Here is a 21,489-nt window from a genome sequence, read left to right as displayed (position 1 = left end):
AAGGTACCTAAGATGGAACCCTGCGTTACACCAGGCAGGAATATAATGTGTTTTATGGCAAAAAGAAAATACAATCCCACTATTATTCAACAAACATTTGCAATATTTAGAATCATTCCATTCAGCTTTTAATCTGGCTGTTCCACAAATTCCATTTCATGATTTTCCAGACTTATGCTTCTGTTGTCTGTCCTGTCAGCACACAATGAAGTATTTCACCCAGGATTGTTTTGTGGCCTATTATAGCTGCGGATTCCAAGATAATCCCTAAATGAGAGGCTGTTATAACAAGCCAGCCTGCCCAGCATAATCATTCCTAGAAACTTAAAAAGTTGAGCCACTCTGCTTTATTGTTTGCTCCGTTCTGCAAGTTGCTTCTCGCTCCACTTTATCATCATTCTTTGAAAGAAATAAGTCGATAATAGTTAAAGGAAAACATCTCGACAATACTGCAGGGATTTAAAGATAGATGTTTTTTTGACTTTCCCACATTTTTCAAAGGACTCCAAATGGACTCTAAGACTTGTGTTTTGGTTTTTTCCCCGGTTCGGGAGGGTTGAGTCAGTTCAGCACAAGGTGTAGCAATGTTGCACATATGTCAACAGTTGCGAAACACTGGCGCAACCTGCCACACGGGCTCCTTTCATTCACGGAATCCTTCGTTAGCGTGACTAGGAAATGCTTTTATTAGTGCCTACAAGTTATTTTTGGCACGGCTCTCCGTTGTGATATTGGCGGTGGTGTGCCAGCGGGCATCGGAATTCATTAGTCACGAAAAATAGTATTTTGGCATCTTCACACACTCGACACATCTTGTCATGACAATTTTTGTATCTAAATAGAAGATTCAACCATTTCGAATTTCCAATGACCCAAGATGAGCTGTGGTGGCATGTGATACTTTGTGCACAAGCACAAACCATGCCTTTGTGTTTGGCAGTCTGTTTCATTGTTATCTTAACACTCTTTGTCTTCATTCTCATTTTTCAGTGCCAGGCTCTGCTGGTCTCTCTTGCTGTCTATCACACACAAACACACAAAAAGACACACTAACCAGGCAGTGCCAGTCGCTTCACTTCGCTCTCGGTAACGAAGCCTTTCAGGAATACGTCATTTAAATACACTGAAAGCAGATTTGTAAAATATGCCAAATGTATTAGACAAATCATGTCATCCTTTAAAGAAAAATGGTCAGAGAAATAAATGCATTTTTCATCCTTACGCAGGAATTCAGAACCCTAATATATATATAATGTTATTAAAGATAATGCTGCTTAAAATATACTCAGTTGTGCCCACAAAATAGGTCAGTGTTGATATTTGCGATTTAAAAATATTCAAAATGTTCTTTAGTGCTCTGAACCCAACTAGATCACCAAATTGCATATTTTTAATATTGACTAAAAAAAGCAACCTATTTACTGTCTGTTTTGCCTCCAATTATGTGTTCCAAAAAATTAAGAAGAGGCCCACGTTTCCCAATTTAGCAATTATAGTGCTTATTATGTGGCTATTTAAGGATAAATTGGTGCAGACAGGCTGCCGGGTTCCTACAATTGTTATCGTCTTTGAGACAGTAGACTTTGTCCGCAAAGATCAAGAAGACATAAACTGCAGCTTTTGTGTTACCACAAAATCGCCCCCCCCCCACACACTATTTTGCAAGACACCTAACAAGCCTATAAAGGAGGACGATAATCGCTGAGGTGAATGCAGATTCTCCCATTCCCATCCACCCTGCTGAGGAATTCCCAACGCACAATTACATTTCACAAACAAACCACAACATCATATTCAAACTTCTCCCCAAGCCCTGTGGGGGGGGAAGAGAACCAGTTTATTTTAATGGCCTCCAAATTGGACAGTTACCAGGGGGATTGAGAACATATGTAGTTGAGGAGTAGAATGGGATTGCTCAAGTGTAGGAAGAGATTGAAAAAGACATTTTGATAGGGAAATTAAGATCGGGCTCTGTAGTGACACCCTCTGGTGGAAGGATGTACAGCAGGCGCATTTGATTGTGAGCTGAGCATTTTTGTCTGATTATGATAAGAAAAAATGTGGTTTTGAATTTTCACTGTACAATGAGTCGTAGTTATATTTAGACTCGTTTTATGTATCGAAACAATTGAAAAAAAACAGCAGGAAACGTCTACACTGTTGAACTGTAAAAAAAAAAAAAAACTTGTATTTTGGGGGTGTTAAACAGTAATTGAAATGTAACAACTTTAAAATATGAAATATTGTTATTTATGGCAACAATGTTAGTTAGCAAGCAAGTTGCTGAGTTGTTTTTACTCGTCATTAAGTTGGGTTGATAATACAAGATAATACTAAAATCCAGTTTTTATCAAAATTTCAAATAATTATTTCAATTGCCCAATGTATTTTTTTCATCAAAGTTTGTTGCCTTGACATTTTTAGTTCACCCAACTTTTTTTTACAGTGTAACACCACCATGAGTGATAAATATTATTAAACTGAGAAGCAAAAATATTAAAGAAAAAATTTTTTTTTTTTAAATTATAGAAAAATGCAAATAAGATTGGATGTGGCTAAATAAAAGATAAGAAAAGCAGAGTTCCCCAAAAATTCAGACATAGTCTAATAAAATTCGCAAATACGATTAGTCGATTAATCGACTCGTAGACTTTATCATTGCTTGAGGTCGAGTGACAATTGCTAAATTGCTAATCACGTATTTCGCTCATGAGAAAGGGGAATCAGACAGGGGAAGAAGTGATGAGAAAGTACTCAAAGCAAGAGTGAAAGTAGCTCGATTTGGTTTATGACCTGTCGCAACCCGTCGGGCCCGATTACCGGCAACCTCAATGACTTGGGGTCACGCCTCCTCCAGCCGGCGCACACTGATAGCCGCGGGACTGATTGAGCATTTTATCAGGTGACATGCAAAATAAGCGGTTTTGGCGTAACATCTGACATCGACCTGTCAATCAGCGTTGTGGCCTTCGGGCTCCGAAGCCTGAGTTGCACTTTGACATTCCGATTTACTATCATCTGCAGTTAAAAAGAGTATGTCTTATCATATGTACATTCCTGTTTTGCTTGTTAGTGTGTTAAAAGTGCTCCACTTTGATCAACCTTTCAAATACTAGATGGCCAAGTGATAAGCAAACACAAGCTTTTCTCTTCGTTATTGAAATTAGAACATTTCAAAAGGGATTGTTCGAATTCCATCTTTTTAAGTTGTGGAAGAATTTGCTTCTCTTTCTCTGGTTGAAAACAATCCCTCAAGAAACTGCTGCATGTCGTATAATCCACATCTTTGGAATATGTGTTGCTCTTGTGCCCTGCAGTGAAAACATTGCTACTTGTCAGAGCGATGAAAGAGAATAGAATAAATCATGGATACTGACAAAGTACGTAATTCAAAGTGAGGGGGTGTTCAATGACGGAAGCGGTGAGTGTACTAGGTGGAATGCTGAGGACTTGTCACTTTAAGATTCACCTTCAATTGTCCTTTGGTGTAAATGCAAATGTAAATTCATGCCCTTCTCCATATGAAATGACATCACCTGACATCTTTAATATTATACAAATTTTGCCTAATGAACGACAAGCAAATTTATTCATGAATAAATCATCACTGTAGGTATTTACAAGTGTCTATAAAAATCATTTGCATCCTTCCCTTCCTCTCAAAACTGACAAAAACAATGCATGTACGTTTAACTATAATCAAAACGTGTTGCATGCAATTATTGTGAAACGCCAGTAAAAAACTAAATGTTTCCGGTAAGATCTCACAAAATAAAATAAAACTTGTCGAATGTGTGTGAAATCTTACGTCGTGATGAATATATGAATTAGCTAGCTTGTGTGTTTTACACGTAGTAGCAGTGTGTGAGTGAAATAGCTTCTTGCGTTACAGAGTGAGCGGTAACCGTCTACACAAGTGAGCAATTTGGTGTTTTATTTTGAAAGTCACTCGCGCTCATTTCCGTGGATATTCGGTAACGTCGTAGGGCTTTACAGCGGTTGGCTTGTCGAGTCATCGCAGTTGAGCAGCTCAGAACATAACGAGACTCCAGCACGGAGATATCAAACAGGGAACTCAATAGGATTTTGTTCACTTAACACGGCACTCAATGGTCAAGTTGTGGATGCATATTAAGAAATAGCTCGCGACTTTTGATAGAGACCAGACAGAGAGAAAGTACCAGAGCCTCCGCGACACCAGCGGGCGAACTTGGCTTCTCTCCCCCGGTGGGAGGTGTCTGTCTGGCGGCTTGCAGCTGCGTGCGCGTACCGCTAAGTGCGCCGCTTCTCTGAGCTCTCATCACTCGACAAGGAGATTCGAAGTTATGGCGAATAGGCTTTGTATTCGTCTCTCTGGGGTTTTCGTCAGGGCTTAATGTCGTGACCACCGACCGCTGTGTGCGCCGGTTTTGCAGCGGACCCCCCAGAAGGAGAAGAGGACGGAGGTTCTTCATCACGTTTGTGGCTGCAAAAACTGATGTAACAGGTAAAAGACATTCTCGTACATTCAATTATGAAATGCACGAAACAGATTTTTTTTCCCCATGCTGCAGCATATTTATAAAGCCATTCAAATTAATTGCTAGATTCCCATCAGGACATGGGATCTGATTATCTCATGTTTCATCTCATGCTGATAAAGTGAGAGTTTGGAAAAAGTTCATATAAATAGATGAAATATTCCAAATTGAATAAAATCGCAATTTCCTTCATTTTATTAGATTATTTTTTAATAGCACACATCCTAATTGTTTTCTTCCTTCCTGTTAACAGTAGAGTTCATGTCATTTTGACCTCATTTGAAAGTTCCCATAGACAGCGACAAAAAAAAAAAAGAAGTACAGTAATGACTTTTGCATAAAATACTCATCTGTGATTGGTCAACGCAGTTAACCGCTGCGAGATAAAACTGAACTTTTCTTAACTTCTCGCCTGTGTCACTTATAGGTGTTAGGAAATTGGAGCACACCTCGTGGCTCATTTCCTATGACAGTTGCGTGTCATCCTCCCATATAGAGTCATTACTTCAATTTGACCCAGCCCAACATCTAATCCAAAATTCTGCTTACAGTCCACATGTATTCGAGAGAATGTGGCATGCATTAGCTTCACATAACAGAAAAATGCCTTTTGGCCACAGATGAGATAAACAGCTGTGCGGCGTCCTCGTCATTACTTGACATCACCGATTGTCTCACGCATGACTGAAGCTGTTGGCACCTGGACGGCAGGCTGGAACATGGCTGTGACTTTCTCCAAAACCTGCAGGGCATCCGTCTGCTTCTGCAAGCAGTAGCTGAAGGGTCCATTATACGAATTAAAAGGGGGTGGGGTGTCCATCATACAGTTAATTGCAGCGGTTTATGAGGTGGTTACAGCACTTGTTTATATTCCTCCAAAAGGCTGTGAGGTTGAATTTTCTTGAGTGAGTTTGTGCCGAGATGACAATTTGACAACACTCAAGTCTTTGTGTAGAAAAAAAAGTGGTTGCTTATCTATTTGCAGATCAAATAAAATCAATTTATTGGGGAAGACAAGCCAGTTTGTAAATTGAAAAAGAAGTCTAGATGAAATGACAGTTGAAATCGTTTTGAATGGGAAAATGGCAATGTTGAACAGTGCCACCTAGAGGAATAAAAAAATACAACAACTGGTTCATGAAGCAATTTTGAAGCTCCATTTTTCCATCACTATAGTTTTTTTTTTTTTTTTTGCTATTGTGGCACCTCAAAACAACAGAAACAAGACTCAATGACTTTTTTTTTGCATTTTGTTCGCCATTCATACCATAAACTGCTTTTTTTTTCTTCTCATAATTGCAGCAATTACCTTCCACTAACCTCCGCAACACATACTGTTTAATCAAATCCTACTTGACCGACTTCCATGTTAACATTTCAAATCCTTATATTCCTTTGTCGTTCTTGAAACATCAGTTTCAAATGTAAAAATGTATCCAAAAAAGTTTTCCTTTTGTGCACTAAGCAAATTTACTAACCTGATAAACATAGTTCACGTGGTTTCCAGACTCAGGCGACCTCTTCCCAAAGCTCCTAACTGGCCAGCAAGCAGACTAACCTTGAGGTTAGCCAGGCTGCGGTTACTTTAGGATAAATCGGGAGCGCCGAGCAATTAAAGGCTCGTGCTTGTACATCGCGTGTTAAAACTGACACATGGAGCAATTCAGTGGAGTTTTTATGCGCCAGTGATCAGGGCCGAGTTGACACGAGCTGACATTCAATTTTTTTGGGAAGTTCTGGCTTGTCTTACACTTTCCGTTGTAATCCATCACGTTAGCTAAATTATACAGTCCTACTATTTACGGCTACTCGAAATGTGAAAAAAAAAATTCTCACTGTCTTGGCGTTCCCTGGACGAATCATCAAAGAGTCACGGGCATTGTTGCCACTTCTTAACAAACATTTCCTCCTGTTTCATTGTTCCACTTCGCTGCTGCATCCATCTTCTCCTTCTGCTATGTTTACTTACCGCCGTTGCAGCCAGGGGACAACTCGGTCGTCTTATTGATCAATGACACGGAACACGTCTTAGTAGACGGACAACACGGAAACAAAGAGTCACATGTTTGTTGATATTCTTGCCGGAGGCTGGAAAATTGTTCCAGACTAATCCAAACAATATCTCAATGCTTATTTCTTCTACTTCCAGTGACGAGGACAGAATCGGACAACGCCGGGTCAGCTTAGGCCAGGCTCGGCCTTGCTAATCAGCAATCAAATCCAGAGGCCAAGTCCCCCTGGACCTGGATCTTGGATTCCCAACGTCTTTTTCTCTTGAGAACTTCATTTGCCTGTCCATGTCTTGGTGGATCCTCACTGGATGTTGGCAGCAGGATGGATTTGGGTGTTGATCCCACAAGCGTCACCTCCTTGCAGTGCTTGCACCCCCCTTCCTTTAATTGCCTGTTGACCCCCCTGGTCTTCAAAGGAAAGCCCCCCGTCATCTTTCGGGGCTTCCTTGAGCCATCAGAAGGGACTTCCAGGAACTGCAGGTTGTCTTTTTGAACCAGGTCACAACACAGAATGTTATTTGGAGGATGTTCCATTGCTGTTCCTGCTTAGTTGACTTTTTTATTGGCGGTTGAGGGGTTTGAAACCAGAACAAAGTTCCTCCTGTCAAACCGAGGGGAAGAATGTCCGAAAGCAACAACAAAGCGGTGACGTTCGTCGCCCCGGCCCCACCATCGCCGTCGCTTCAGAACCCCCGCAAGAATGTGAACGGATCAGCCAGTTCGGACACGCATGTGGTGGAGAAGCTGGAGGGGCATCTGGAGGGCCACCCGGAAGTCCAACGGCGGCAGCGGCGGCACACAATGGAGCGAGACTCCAAAACGGCCGAGCACCGGTTCTTCCGTCGGAGTGTCATTTGCGACTCCAACGCGACCGCCTTGGACCTGCCCAGTAAGGGGGCCGCTATCCTCATGTCGCCAACCTTGTTTGCTCCTCAGCCCTCGAGGCCTGGACCCACAGAGATAGATGCCGGGGCGCCTCTCCAGGAACCGTCTCAAGAAGGCGCCACCCCTCAGTCTGCGTTAGCGCTTAGCAGAGGATCTGGAGAGGGTCCGATTCAAAATATAAACAAGGACAGCGTAGCACATGCTAGTCCTAATAGTAGCGGTATTGAACATAGTACAGAACGGGTTAAAGACCCCAGCTCGACAGCATTGGACGTCAACAACAAAACGGGAGACAAACACGACGACGCCACGCAGGAAGTCGCAAAAGACACAAAGGTCAGCAGTCCTTCCGAGGAGAAGGAGCGAGAAACCGAGCTAGCTAAAGCGCGCGCCGAGCAACGGGAGGCCGAGAAGCGAGTGCAGGAGGATATCGAAGAGGCGGAGACCAAAGCGGTCGGGACATCGCCGGACGGACGCTTCCTGAAATTCGACATTGAGATCGGAAGAGGCTCCTTCAAGACGGTGTACAAGGGACTCGATACGGAGACGACGGTGGAAGTGGCGTGGTGCGAGCTGCAGGTATGACCTCACTCTTATTACGTCTTTTCTTAGCTTTTAGAAAGATCTTTGATTTCTACCATCTTGTGAGCGTTTGATGACTGACTGTCAGGCTTATTTAGCGTTAAGTGCAGTGCGAAACAGGACGTGGTGGCACATGAGCCGCCACAGGATGCTCTTGCCGCATTGTTGCGTACTGATGCAACATGGAAGATGTGTCAGGCGGCAGGCGAGCGAACCCATTTCCTGGATGAACTCTGGCGCAAAGAGAAATCTGTAATTCACCAGTCCCATCTGGTCAAATGACGTATGGCTCATTGGTTCAAGCGCTGCCAAAGAACTAAACGTACACCCGCAATTAAAAACACTTTGCAAGACGTCGTCAGATGACTTGATGAACGTGGAGTCATGCTAAGGAAATGAACTAAAACTTTCTTGTGGTGCTGAAAGAGACCATCTCCCCCCATCCTCCCATTCATTGTGTCATAAGATGCTGCTCGCGGCTCCCGCAGTCCCAGCAACTAAAATCAGCTTCGCCTGATGCGCCTCCGCCGTGCGCCTTGGAAACGCCGCTTTGTTTACCAGGAAACAAACATTGGGTCCCCGGTCTCGCGCCTCATGTGCCGCCGACGCGCTGGTGGTTATCAACTCGATTTAAAGATGCTTCAATTGTATCCAGTATATCCTGGATTAGCGGCGCGAAAACGCTCCATTTAAAGATGATCTATGGCGGGTTATGTAAGAGTGCAAGGCCTCCCCCCCCCCCCCCCCCCTGCGGAGATGCCTGCAGAGGCAAGTCGGTCCCTACAGATTCTCGCTACAATCCGCGATGCTGAGCAACTGCTGACGTGGCCGGAGTAAAGTTACAGACGTGTCGACACACATGTATGTTCACGCAGGGCAACTGGAGATGTGTGGGAGTTCCTTGAATACAGTTGGATAAGGTTCGAAACATGTATTTAGATAAGCTTAAATGATGCTTTTTATTAATATTTTTTTACCCCAAATCTTTTCATACATACATTATTATTGTCACATTTTAGGGCTGACGCTTTTTTCTAATATTTACTAATTTACCCTATATTTATTAATATATTTTCCATTTTGTCCAATTTTTTTCCCTCAAATATATTTTCATACTCTAATATTTTTTGTTTTATTTATTTCTTTTTAATTTTACTTTTTTTTTCTCATTTTCTCTTCTGTTCTTCTGGTTCTCTTTTTTTCTATGTGTTATATTTCGGTCAAATATTTTGTTAATTTTTTGGGGAATATTTTTTGATAATTAGGTTGAACAACTGCACCTTGAATTTTTAGCAAATCAATACGGAACGCCATGATAGTATTGATAACCTTTATCGTGTTACTCACTTTAAATCGTGAATGTGCTCAATATGGTGACAGCGTGCTATTCTGGCCGCCGGAGTAATCCATAGATGGCTGGAGATGGAGCGGGATAGTTTGCATAATCCTACGTGAGGAAGATTGCCCAACAGATAGGTGGAGCGCTGAAAGACCCCACTATCTTATCTTCATGCAGGATAAAAAAGGGAAGCAGCATTTGTATGCAAAAAAAAGGCAAAGGAATTTTGAAAGTTGGTAGATAAAAAGCAGGCCCGACGAGGGGGCGGGGGGCGTCTGCGCTAGCGGTGGGCCCAATGGTGTCACTGGCGATCACACGAAGCATGTCGAGCCTTTTGACGCCGTTCGGAGGGGGTTGAGCTCCAATTTGGGTAGAGTAAAGGTTTGTTTGGAGGGAGGGACGTTTGAGGGAGAATGGTAAGGAGGAAGGGTGAAAACAAAGAAAGCAATGGGGGGAGAGAAGAAACTGAGGACCAAAAGGCTGAGTGGGGGGGACCCATGTCTGCATATGTGTGACCTTTAGGCACTTGGAGACCTTGAAAGTTGCCTCAACAGCAACACAAGGCGGATTAGTCCCCCTCCTCCTCTGCCACACACAGAGAGACTACTATTACTTCCACAGTTTGGGGGATACAGGGGGGGGGGGGGGGGGGGGGGGGGGTACGAGTCTCTTTGACTCTGCAATAACGGTCACTCAATCACTGCCGTGAAGTCATCTTTTAGGAAAAAGTTGTTTTTTGACTCTTTGGAAGGTTCGCCGCTTTAGAGCGCCCCGTTGTCAGCCTCGAGTGTGCGCACGACACACCAAGAAAGCTGGAAGAGTGAGTCAAAATGACTTTTAAGTCCAACTGCAAGCGTGCGTGTCGGTTTTAGAGCGCCTCGTTGCGTGCAGCTTGAATTTTTTTTTTTTTTTTGAAGCCTCGTTTCTCACGTCATTTTCTTAATCACTCAAATTTGGGAGGGTTGTTAAAATTCTCCGTGGTGTGTCACAGAAGACTTATTTTTACTTTACATATTTTTTTCCTAATAAAACTCGGTTACATAATGAAAGAAGGATCACGTATGAAGGCTGGAAGTAGCTTGTGGCGCTTTGGAGATGTTAGTCAAGATTTAATAATGTCATGTCCTCTATTCACACACAATGGATTCTCTGTTGCGCTCGTACAAGCTAGTATCTGTATCATGTTGATCACTTTTAAACCCCCCCCCCCCCATTTGAAAAATAACTCATAAAATTCATGCTATTGGCATTAAAAGCAGCCAGTCTGTCTGCAATCTATAACGTCTGGAGGGATGAACTATAGCGCGCATAAAGGAGCGTAATTGTGGCGTTGTACACCTCGGTGAAAGATAAATAAGAGCGGGCTCCTTGGGAGGGGGGGGGGGGGCGCTCAGGCTGAAGGTTCGGATTTCCTTGACAAAACAGCAAGGGGGTTTGATTGATTGACGCAGACATCTTATGACATAAAGCACCTATATGTACACTTGAACTTTATTTTTTCAAGTGGGTTTAAATGTTGGCTATGAATCATATAGTTTTATTTGAATGATTTAGAATCAAAGTGCAAAAAAATTAATTCTGTATTTTATATGATAGAAATTGTATTGAATTGAACTTGATATTTATAGCCCAATTAAAAAAAACAAGCTTGACTGGGTGGACAATGTCAGGATGGACATATAAGGGCAACATTGAGACATTAGCAACGTGATTCAGTTAGCAAATAGATTTTGAATTCCTCCCTTTTATTTTGTCTACTCTTTGACTAACTATGACAGAGTGTGGGGGGGCGTCTATTTCAGGGATTACGGTAAAAGCGGCGCAATGATGAGTTTTTCAGGTTAACACTCAGCGTGCAGCAATCCCTTAATAGCTCCTTAAACCACATTCCAACAGATTGATCACCTCCGCATAAAAACACCGACGGCAACATGTGTTACTGTGATACCTGCTGGATTTACGAGCGGCGTTCCGCAGCCAACCACGCCGATATGAGAGACCTCACCAAAAAAAAAAAAAAAAAGACTCAGCCAGGAACTCTTTGTTATTCTTGCCTCAAAGAACGAAAGCATTCCTTAAGCATTAATTGGCTGTCCGGATACAACTTTCGGGTCGGAATGATTTGGTCATTTGTTCTCACACTGGAGATAAGTTTGGGTTTCCGGCGTTTCGCCATCATTTTCTGTGACTTTCTATCGCAACCGACTGTGAGTAACAAAAGGAAGGCACTGCAGCTGATGCTTCCTCATATGCAAACCAGCTTCTGTGTTCTTCCTGTAGTGCACCGTGGCGAGGTCAGGCCATTCCGCCTTGAAGAATGTGTCAATTCCAGTATTCAAGTTGAGAGATAAAAATGTATTTGTGAGCTCGAGTTAGACAACTTGGCTAATGCGTTTTATAATGATGATCATTTGAAATGAGGTTGTGTTGCCGAGTTCCCGGATAGGAAACGTGTGCTTATGGTTGACGCGGGCCATGGTGTGTGTGTTTTACGAGGTGAAACCAGGGCAGCGAATGCATCAGGCAGATGTTAGATGGCTTGTACAGTGAAACATGATGACAAGGCTCAAGCTCCCCCCCCCCTCCCTCCCCGCGTAAGCTTTGCTCTTTCCAATCAGATTTGTCATTTAGTTCTGCTCATCTCATTATTTCCCTTTTACTCATCTGCTTGTCGCGCCATTTTAATCCGCCGTGCACCCCCAACGTCTTCCGTTGACAAATCTGAATGGTTCAAAAAAAATAACACCATCTTCCAACCAGCAAAAATGTAGCTGTCGTTTTCCACGACGCAACAACGAGGCGCTCTAAATCAGCCGCTCTGGCGGATTACATGAAAAGAAGACACTTTTTTTGTGGTGGAGACGACTTCTTCTCTATGTAAAAAGATGGCTGCATCTGTAATCGAGCTGCGCCAGTCTAAAAATAAACTGCCGAATCGGCATAAAATGACACGAGTAGGTGCACATCCGAAGCTGCTTCCTTCGAGTGTTCCTATTTTGTCTTTGCCACTTTTGTCCCATTCTTGTGTGTTTGAGGAATTTGGGTTGTCCCTCCCAGATTCCCCACATTCCTCTGATAAGATCTCATTGAAGAGCTAGGGGGCGGGGTCACATACTATTGTGTCCACCTCATTATTTTGCGGGCATCGGCGCTTGAGGAAATGAATGGAAATCAATTTGGACTTTGACTCACTAGCGCCCCCTTAGAAGAACAACACCGTGCATTGCGGTCGACAGCTGCCATTGTTCACGTCAGCCTTCGCTATTTATAACGGGATAGCAGAGTAAATTACAGGAGTTTATTAGGTGGGCCGAAAATAGATCAAATATTGTGTTGCGCATCGGCTCATTGTGTCGCCAGCCTCCGCTTTGTTTCTGAGACAGCTTCCTCGCGTCTGTCCTAAAAATAGCATCACAGCGGTGGAATGGCATCTGCTGAGATGTTACCTAAGCCAATGAGTTAAAGTTAAGCGCACACAATGACACCAACCGATATGTAGCACTTAAAAAAATTGCAAATTTATGAATCTGTGTAAAACCACTCACTCTGTGAAATGGGAAGTTCCCGGGACAGATTAGTAAGAGTCAATCCCTCAGAAAGCGTGACGTAATCTGCAGTGCGTGAGGTCACAAGGGGGGCGACGCGTGCGCGACGCCCGATGTCGTTTTTGAACTTGAACGACGGGAGGCGACAGGGTGGAAAGTCCCGTCAGTTTTCTTCGATGCGACAGAACAGCTGCGTGATTTGCAGCCTCGATCGTCACAATCAACCTCATCAGTCGGCTTTTCTTTGGATTTCATGCGCCCCGTGTCCGATAACGGGCCTTACCGCTTTGGCGGTGGATTTATCAGAGAAATTAGCGTTCCTCGATGATAAGACGGGAAGTGCCAACAGAGCTTATCTCACAATAAACCGGTTCCAATCTCGATTGTAAATATTAGAAAAGGTAATTTATTTATGCGCAACGCAACATTTGCGTCATACGTGTAGCTTGTCGGCTAATAAGCTAGTTCTGTTGAAACGAATCTTTGACGTCTATTGTTGTCAATGGCAGTGAACGAGTTAAAAAAAAAAATTTAATTTCTACTTTGTGGAAATTGACCTCTTGTTGTCGACATGTTTTTCTATTCTTAATTCTGGCCTAAAATGTCAATCCAAATAATCCTGCAGCCATTTTGTCCATTTTTGTTTTGCTCTTTCAGTACACCCAGCATTATAACAAAACAGTGTTGACCAAAAGGCTCGCTTGTGTTTGTTTACCACTCTTCATCCTTTTTGTGCACGTAGGCACGTGGGCAGCAATCGCCACGTCTGGTCATTCTGTCGCCGGGTGATGAACGGCTCAACCCCGTCGCCCTGTCGTTGACCCGCTCCGAAGGGAAGGGGGGGGGGGGTCAAGGCAGCGCCAAATGTGCAGGGACTAAAACAGCAGGAGGAGCAAGTGTGGAAATAAAATAGACATTAAAGTCAGACATGAATCGTGTCTGTGGCTTTTTATGAGCATTTGCGTGCTTATTTGAAAGCCTGCTTCCATTCCAACCGCATGAATATTTGATCGGGAATACTTCCCATGCTGAGTTTGCACGTGCAGATTCCAGATAGTAAAATTACACAGTCAAGCACATTGGTTGTGTATTTATTTAAAAAAAAAAAAAAAAAGACATGAGAAATAGAATCTATTTTGGAGTTAGTTCACCATTTGCATCTGATTTAAAAAAAACAAATGACTTGAGTGAGATGCAATGGAGCTGGAGCTTAGACGAGGAGGCGCACGCTTAATGGCAGCGTGAGGAACTAATGGACTTCAGATCCCCTGTGGTCTGAAGCTTGGCCCATTCAACAACCTGAGCACTTTAGGAACTGTCTAACCCCCCTCTTCCCCCCTCCTCTTTTTGTGCTCCATTTCCAGATGCTGTCCAACACCCTTGGGGGGGAATGTTGCACAAGACAGCTCACATATTCTTCCATTGTAGTTTTGAATGGCACAGCAATTTCTGCTTGTTTCATTCTATATAAAAGTCCCTATATACACACAGGCGGCGCTAGGATTTTTTTTTCTTAGGGGGGGCCACGGGGCCAAGGATATCATGGATCCGAAAACATTTTTTTTGTGATTACGTCACTGTACATTGCATAGAAGAGCAACAATTTACATATCGTGAGCAAAAGTATCGGGTCGTTGTAGCTACAGGAAGTACACCTCTTATTCCACCCAGATATCCAAAGTAATTCTTTAGGGAAAGTCTTTGTCGAGTCCCTGACATGTAAGCACACGCAAATGTAAAGCAGGTATCATTTTGTAGAAATAACGCCTTTGCATTTTGTGTTATACAACACCGCCATTTTGTAAGCCCGCCCGGCTATTAGCCTGTCAGCACATCACGCAAATGCAGAAGATAATTTAATAAACGTCGTCAGTCACAATGGGTCCTCGTGGCGTGATGAAATCTCTCGTTACAAACTGGACCGACTGGAGTCGAAAGCTATGCAATGTATTTATTTTTGTGGATTTTTGGCAGCTGTCTTGTTTTTTATGGGGGGGGGGGGATTCCACGAAATAGCTGGCAGAAGTGTGGGGTATTATTAAGGTGGCATGTCCTCAACAAAGAGCAGCGAGCCAACAGCAGCTCAGAACTGCTGACATTTCTTTACAGGATTGAAGCTTAAATGTGAGAAGTTTTTTTTTTTTCTTTTTCTCAAAATCCAGCTTGCTCTGCTGTAGAGGGCAATGTCCTTAATTAGCCCAAACATTAGCGGCGTTTCAGCTCACTAGCTCGGATCGGATGAAAGGGATGATTAAAAAGAAAAAAAAAAGGAGGCCGTGCTTGAGAACTACCATAAATCGCCATGAATGTGAATATTCAACAAGAGCCAAAAGTGGAATTTGGTTTGGGGCCTTAAGTGACTGCTAGCTTTGTGGCTAACGCTAGCATATCTTATGCGCTTATAAAGAAGTTCAGCTAATTTCAACAAGGAAAATAAGTCACTTAAAAGAAATGATTTTGCATAAACCTAACAGCATTTTTACAAATGCAACAACATAGCCCTGTTTGCTAAAGTGATTTTGTTTACTAGCAACCCTACGTGCTAGCAATTGTTAGCAACACTCGATGGGAAATTTTTTTGTGTCTCTGTTGTTATTCTGCTCGCAGCTCTCTTTGCTCTTCTGAGGTTCATTCTTTTCTTTGTACATCTAAAAATAGCCATCTCGTGGGCTGAAGGTGTAAGCGGTAGCAAGAGTGTCACATGATTCATATTTTCAGCTTTTGGGTTTGAATTTAGATTTTTGACATATGTTTACAAATCAGGTGATCTGGGGAACAAGTTATTTTGAAATGTCTCATTTTGCGTTCAAATTTTTTGGAGTCCAGTGACTGACAAGGTCATCCAAGGTCAAATCATAGAGTATGCTGCTCTATTTTGGCACAGCAATTCCTGTGCTACATCATTTTCACGTTTGATATCGCGTAATAAGTCCGAGAAAAAGCACGGGCGATTGTGTGAGTTATTTTGCTCAAACAAAAGAAGGGCTCTAAGTGGAATTCCAAACATAAGTGTTTATACTCACTGATGCTGCCGTGTGTGTGTGTTGGCACGATCCCGCGTGTAGACAGGTGCGCCCCTGATCCTTATTTTCTTCCCTCGCAGGCAATTTTGCACCTGAATAAATCCGACTTAGCTGTCAATAGTCGACGTGCACCATTAGCAACGACTATACGCACACATTATTATTATTATTCCCTATTTTTACGTCAGGCTGGATGAGGAGATAATAATAATAAAGCTGCTCCAGTCTTCCTTCCCTGACATAATCGCCCATTCTTCATTGTAAGGATATTTTAAGCGGCTATTAATACAAAACGCTATTGTTCGCTTCTTCGCCTTCTGTCCTTGCGCAAAAGAGAAACCTGTGGGCCGCTCCTGTGGTTCGAATGCCCACATGGCGCTCAACTATTGTGCCCGTCTTTGTAAAGCTAGGTGTACTTTGGGATTAATTAGAGCTTGTCTCTTTTGAGGCGACAGTTATTGTAATTATCCACCGAAAGTCTGCTAACGATTAAATCAAAGTCAGGCAGCTGAAAAAGCAAAAAAGTTTCAGGCTTGAATCACTTTTTTATTTTTCAAAGATTCCAAACCCAATCAAGTTGTAGATTGATAGTGAAGAGGATTTACTCCCTAAAAAAAAAATACATTTTTGTTACCCCTTAGGATTTCTGCATAACAACCATTTTGCGCAACAAAGGCTCTGTTTGCTTTTCTTTATTTTGAGGTGACGTAAGTTTGACACTGACTCATTGTGACATTGACATCTTTGTCTCTCCGCCGCAGCAACCCGACCCACTCTGTGTGTGTCTCTGTGGGTTATTGCATCACTCCATCGTATATGTTTTGCTACCCTTAACGCAGTAAGTTGTAACCTCACGAGTTGTGCGATTAATCAAAATTCAATTACAGCTACCATTATTACATTCCACAATTACCAAATTGGCATAATCGAGGAATAAAAACGATTGTTAATATATATTCATATCCAATGGATATTTGTTGATACAAGTAAGCTATTCTTGAATTTATACAGTAATTTTGCATTGTTCTAAAAAAATGTTTGGTCCATTAAGGATCTTGCATAATTATTGTTTTTCAAATAAATTTGTCTTAATATTTATTTATATTTTATATTTTTACATTATATTATAAAAAAAATTGTTTTGAACCAAAAAATAAACAATCGTTTGACTAATCGTGATTTCAATTATCGGCGAAAAAAATCCAGATTCATATTTTTTTTTTTTCAAATAAATTTTTCTTAATACTTATTTATATTTTATTATGTTATATATATTTTTGTTTTGTACCAAAAAATAAACAGTCATTTGACTAATCGTGATATCAATTATCGTGAAAAAAAAATCACAATTCATATTTTTTTCCATAATCGAGTAGCGCTATGTGTCATCTGAGCAGGAAAGACGACCCAGGGCATGTTTTGCCCATTTCCTCACCCCGCAATTTCGCATCCGTCCGTCCGCCTTCGCGTGGTTTTCAACACCATTTGCTGCAACCGCCCTAACGTCATAGCATTTGCTCAAAGAGCTATTCATCCGAATCACGTTAACCTATAATCAACCCGTAGAGTCATGAAAAAGAGAGTGACTTCACTTTGCAGAGCTCGTCCGTATCAATAGCTCGTATCTGTTTAACGTCTCGGCTTTCGCCTGAATCGGTTCCTCTCCTTGCCGCTAATCAGCACCTCTGCAAGGGAGGAAACGGGCATGCGGATATCTAACGAGAGACAAGGTCAAGGTGATATAGTATCGCCGTGGAAAGTAGCTTACGTAATAATGGTTTGTTGTGAACGTTACACAAAAACTGGAAGCCTTGGTGGAGGTCAGCACAGTTCCTCAATTTTATTTTATGACACTTCCCATTCCAATAAAACTCTGTCATCCTCTTCCACTTATCTCCACTCTATCCGTAAACATGGCCGCCGATAATAAATGTGAATAAAAGGTGAGCTCTGCTATTATTATCGTTCGAGCTGATGAAAGCAAAACTGGAGACGCGCTAAAGTTCAACTTGGGCGTCAAAAGCGCAGGGCCCACCATGTTTAACGGCGTGCAAAAGGATCCTCCTGCCAGATTATGTAATGGTTTTATCTGGAACGGTCCGCTCGCTTATTTTCTCCTAACCCTCGTGTTAGATCATCCGTTAGTGTAAGCGAGAGATTGAAGTTACACGCCGAGGGGTTCAAGGTCACACAGGATGTCAGATATTTCTTGTTTATGAAGGTCTTGTTGTCGGATCTACTCGAGCGGCCCTGGCATTTCTGGCCCTCGCCGTTTTTGGAAACGCCGACGGAAGACGAGCGCTGAATGGATCATGTGCAGCCGCGCGGCTCGCTGCTTTATGACGTGCGAACACGGCGGCCGGGCCATCTCGCGCTATACTTAGACGGCGAACTTTTTCCACCCTGTGGGCTACAAAGGTCCATCAAGGCAAGCTTGGGGGACTTTAGTGTGGGAAAAAAAATGTCTGCTGTTGCACAAATTATTATTATGTTCAGTTATAAATTGAGTTTGAATTATAAAGATTTACTTACATTTGACTTTATTTGGCTTTAACGGGTCCGATGAGTGACATGGGTGTCGGTACTTTTTTGATGATCCGATTATTTGGGAAATTCAATTAATCGTTTCAGCACTATCGTGTAAATTGGTTCGATTGAATAGCGTGTTTAATGACAGATTAAAAATGATCACTAAATTCAATCCTATTTCTAGACATGGCGATTTAACTACCCGTTTCCTTTAGATGATTTAATTGGATGGCTGCTTCCTGCATGTCGAACAAAGGAGCTCCTTGTTGGTTGCTAATTTTATTTTATTTTTTTTAAAAGCCCAGAATTAGCACTTTGTTTGGATATTTAAGCAGTTTGCTAGTTGAGGATTATTGCTCCTTGGATTGGGATAATGCTGCACCTAATGCCAACAATTTCTGGATTACAACAAATCTTTGGGTTGCTGCCATATTTTTTTATCCTTGTTTGTATTCTACAGCCAAGTGAAGGCCAAGGAAACAATGAGTGTCAGGCCGCAATGGCACCTATTGTTGAGGACATAAGCGTCGTTATTGAAACTGAACCCATCCTGACATATTGTTGCAGCTTATTTTTGGCCCTCATTTAATTTTTTTTGGGGTCACATTTTAAGGAAGAGGAGGTGCCACATGAAACGCAATGAAGCTCGGAAACGCTTCTCGCCTGGCCACATTTTCAACGGGCGAGACTCCTTATTCGGCCGCAACTAGGTCAGATTTCAACTCTGCGAGTCGGACACATGGCCCTGGTTACTGCAATATGTAGAGTGGTGACTGAAGGGAAACCAAAAACCACCTAAGTCGGAGGAAGGAATGATAGAGGAGGAGGGGGGGGGGTGGCATTGCAGGAGAGTGGAAAGAGAAACACAAAGGGGAAGAGAGAGTGGACAAAAAGATGGAGCAAACACATTTGGAATATAGCAGCAGGCCGCCAACAAGTCAACTCAAATCGCTATGTTTGCCTTTGGGCTTTAGCACCCGCACCTAAAATGTTTTTGAAGGTCCTCACTGTGCATATTATGAGAGCCCAGTCTAAGCCCCGCCCCCCCCCTCGCCCCTTCACACTTACTGGAAGTCATTCATCCCCCCCTTTCAATCACTCTTATTCACAACAGATGCCCCCCCCCTCTTTGACACACTAGTGGGGGGCCTAAACCATAACAGCTTGAAATTCAGGTCGGAATGCATGCAGGTCGAGGAGGGAAAATCAAATTGGGTTGCATTTTAGCTGAGCAGATTTGGATGTTAGACACGAATTGCATCATTGCCGCTCAATGAGTTGTTTTGCGGTGAGTCAAGTTACCATGGCACTGATTTGAAACGTAAATATGATGCACCCTCTGTTTGCTTCCAGAAAAACACTCGCTCGCCTCATAAATGAACTGTTAACCACCGTCTGGAAAGTGGCCTGTTCTCAGGTTAGCACCATCATAGGAGGCGGATCATAAAGTATTAACTCCTGTAAACAATCATGAGTCCCATGTTATATGACTGTTAAATCATTGGACGCTAAAAAAAAAACTTCACTTGAGGCCCAATAATAGTATTAGGCTAATAAGCTTGCTAATAGCATTAGCTCGGAACGGAATTCCGGTTTATTGATACTATTTTGCGACCTACATATTGAGTCCGAAGCGCCGTGTAGGAATTTTCGGCTTTACCGACACACTGGACTGGGCGGCCGGCGGCCTTTTCCCGCATGGGCGCCCGTTCCTGCGCTCCCTCATGTACAAATAGGTCGGCCGACTCGGACGTGACGCCCGGAGAACATAGAGCTCTGCGGAGGAGTGTTGTGTGAGTGGCAGATAAGAAAGTACAGATGTGAACGTGCGGGCCCGCCACGTGGAGGTTCATGTCGGTACGCCTGTGACGAGGAGAAAGAGCGAGAGGGTATTTTTGAAACTGACAAACTCGAGTCTCATGATGTTTTGAAGCTCTGAGCAGAAGAGACGGCAAAACAACTAAACACCCAACAACACTGCTAGTGTTCTGGAAATTGAATTAGTAAATAAATAAATAAATTCTCACAGGATGACATCATGTCTTAACCTGAACATTATTCGCTTTGTGTAGAAAACGCCACCGCCGATTAATCGATTATAAAGGCTCTTCTGCTCTGCACATGCTCACACCCGTGAGAGAGCGAGAGAAGCAATCTTCCAGTATCCCGAGGGAGGCGTCATACAGTAATATGCATGGTCAGGCGGCTCTTTTTTTTTTTTTTTTTTTTTTTTTTTTTTTAAAGTGCTGTTGGGAAAATGGAATGTTAACTTCCAGGCAGTCAGGTGACCTCGCAGCACTTGTCATGTGATCACTGGGTCAGGAGATGGAAGTTTGTTTGTCAGTTGCTAATAGACATCAGTGAAATGCATGGTGCAGGTAGAAACCACAATGTTCTCATGCACTGCTTGATCAAAATATGGAGAGAACATTCGCGGTAATAAGCACTTAGAGATTTGGTGTCATATGTAAAGTGTGTGATAAATAGTATATATTTTATAATGAATTATTATGATTATTTATTTTATGTATTTATTTTTTTATTTACGTATTATCATTTATTATTATTTATTTATTATTATAATTTTTATAAAAACATAAGCATTTTATCTCATTGTTATACTTGGTAAGATATATATTTTTTAATTTAATTGGCATACTGTCTTGTTTTCTAACGACATTAAACCATAATTTATCTGGTGAGTGACGTGGGTGTCAGCAAACGCGAAATGACTAGCGGTCCAGCTCATCAATAAGTAAACACATTCTTTGACGCACATTCGTGCATCAACGAACACGCGTCCTTCGAGGCATTTTGCATTTTATGACGTCATTTGGGAGAAGCTGGAATGCTCGTTTAAATGTGTTCGCCGATAGACGACTCAGGATCCTGGACATGAGCTGTAATTACCGTATTTTCCGGACTATGAGGCGCACTTAAAATCCTTTAATTTTCTCAGAAATTGACAATATGCCTATGGACGTTGCATAAAGTTTGACTTATTTATCTCCCCTAAATATGCATTAATATGTTTTATAAGTTGCTCAAGATACC

At 42.4% G+C, this 21,489-nt stretch overlaps 1 protein-coding gene and 1 long non-coding RNA gene across 2 annotated transcripts in view; one reads left to right on the top strand and one right to left on the bottom strand.

Moving 5' to 3' along the window:
* Nucleotides 1-5,693: 5,693 nt before the first annotated feature.
* On the bottom strand, nucleotides 5,694-11,798 carry LOC137839842 (uncharacterized). Its single transcript, XR_011086182.1, has 2 exons — nucleotides 11,287-11,798; nucleotides 5,694-7,571 (listed from the first exon to the last, which is right to left on the bottom strand). It is a non-coding gene; the product is annotated as an uncharacterized lncRNA (long non-coding RNA).
* The window catches only part of wnk1b (WNK lysine deficient protein kinase 1b), a 35,679-nt gene continuing 21,343 nt past the window's right edge, over nucleotides 7,154-21,489 (top strand). Inside the window, exon 1 of the mRNA XM_068649606.1 lies at nucleotides 7,154-7,996. Coding sequence (XP_068505707.1) covers nucleotides 7,154-7,996 — 843 coding nt within the window. The remainder of the gene's footprint in view (nucleotides 7,997-21,489) is intronic.

Source organism: Syngnathus scovelli, chromosome 22 (genome assembly GCF_024217435.2).
Source record: "Syngnathus scovelli strain Florida chromosome 22, RoL_Ssco_1.2, whole genome shotgun sequence".
Classification (NCBI taxonomy): domain Eukaryota; kingdom Metazoa; phylum Chordata; class Actinopteri; order Syngnathiformes; family Syngnathidae; genus Syngnathus; species Syngnathus scovelli.
This window is presented reverse-complemented; position numbering and strand designations above follow the sequence as displayed.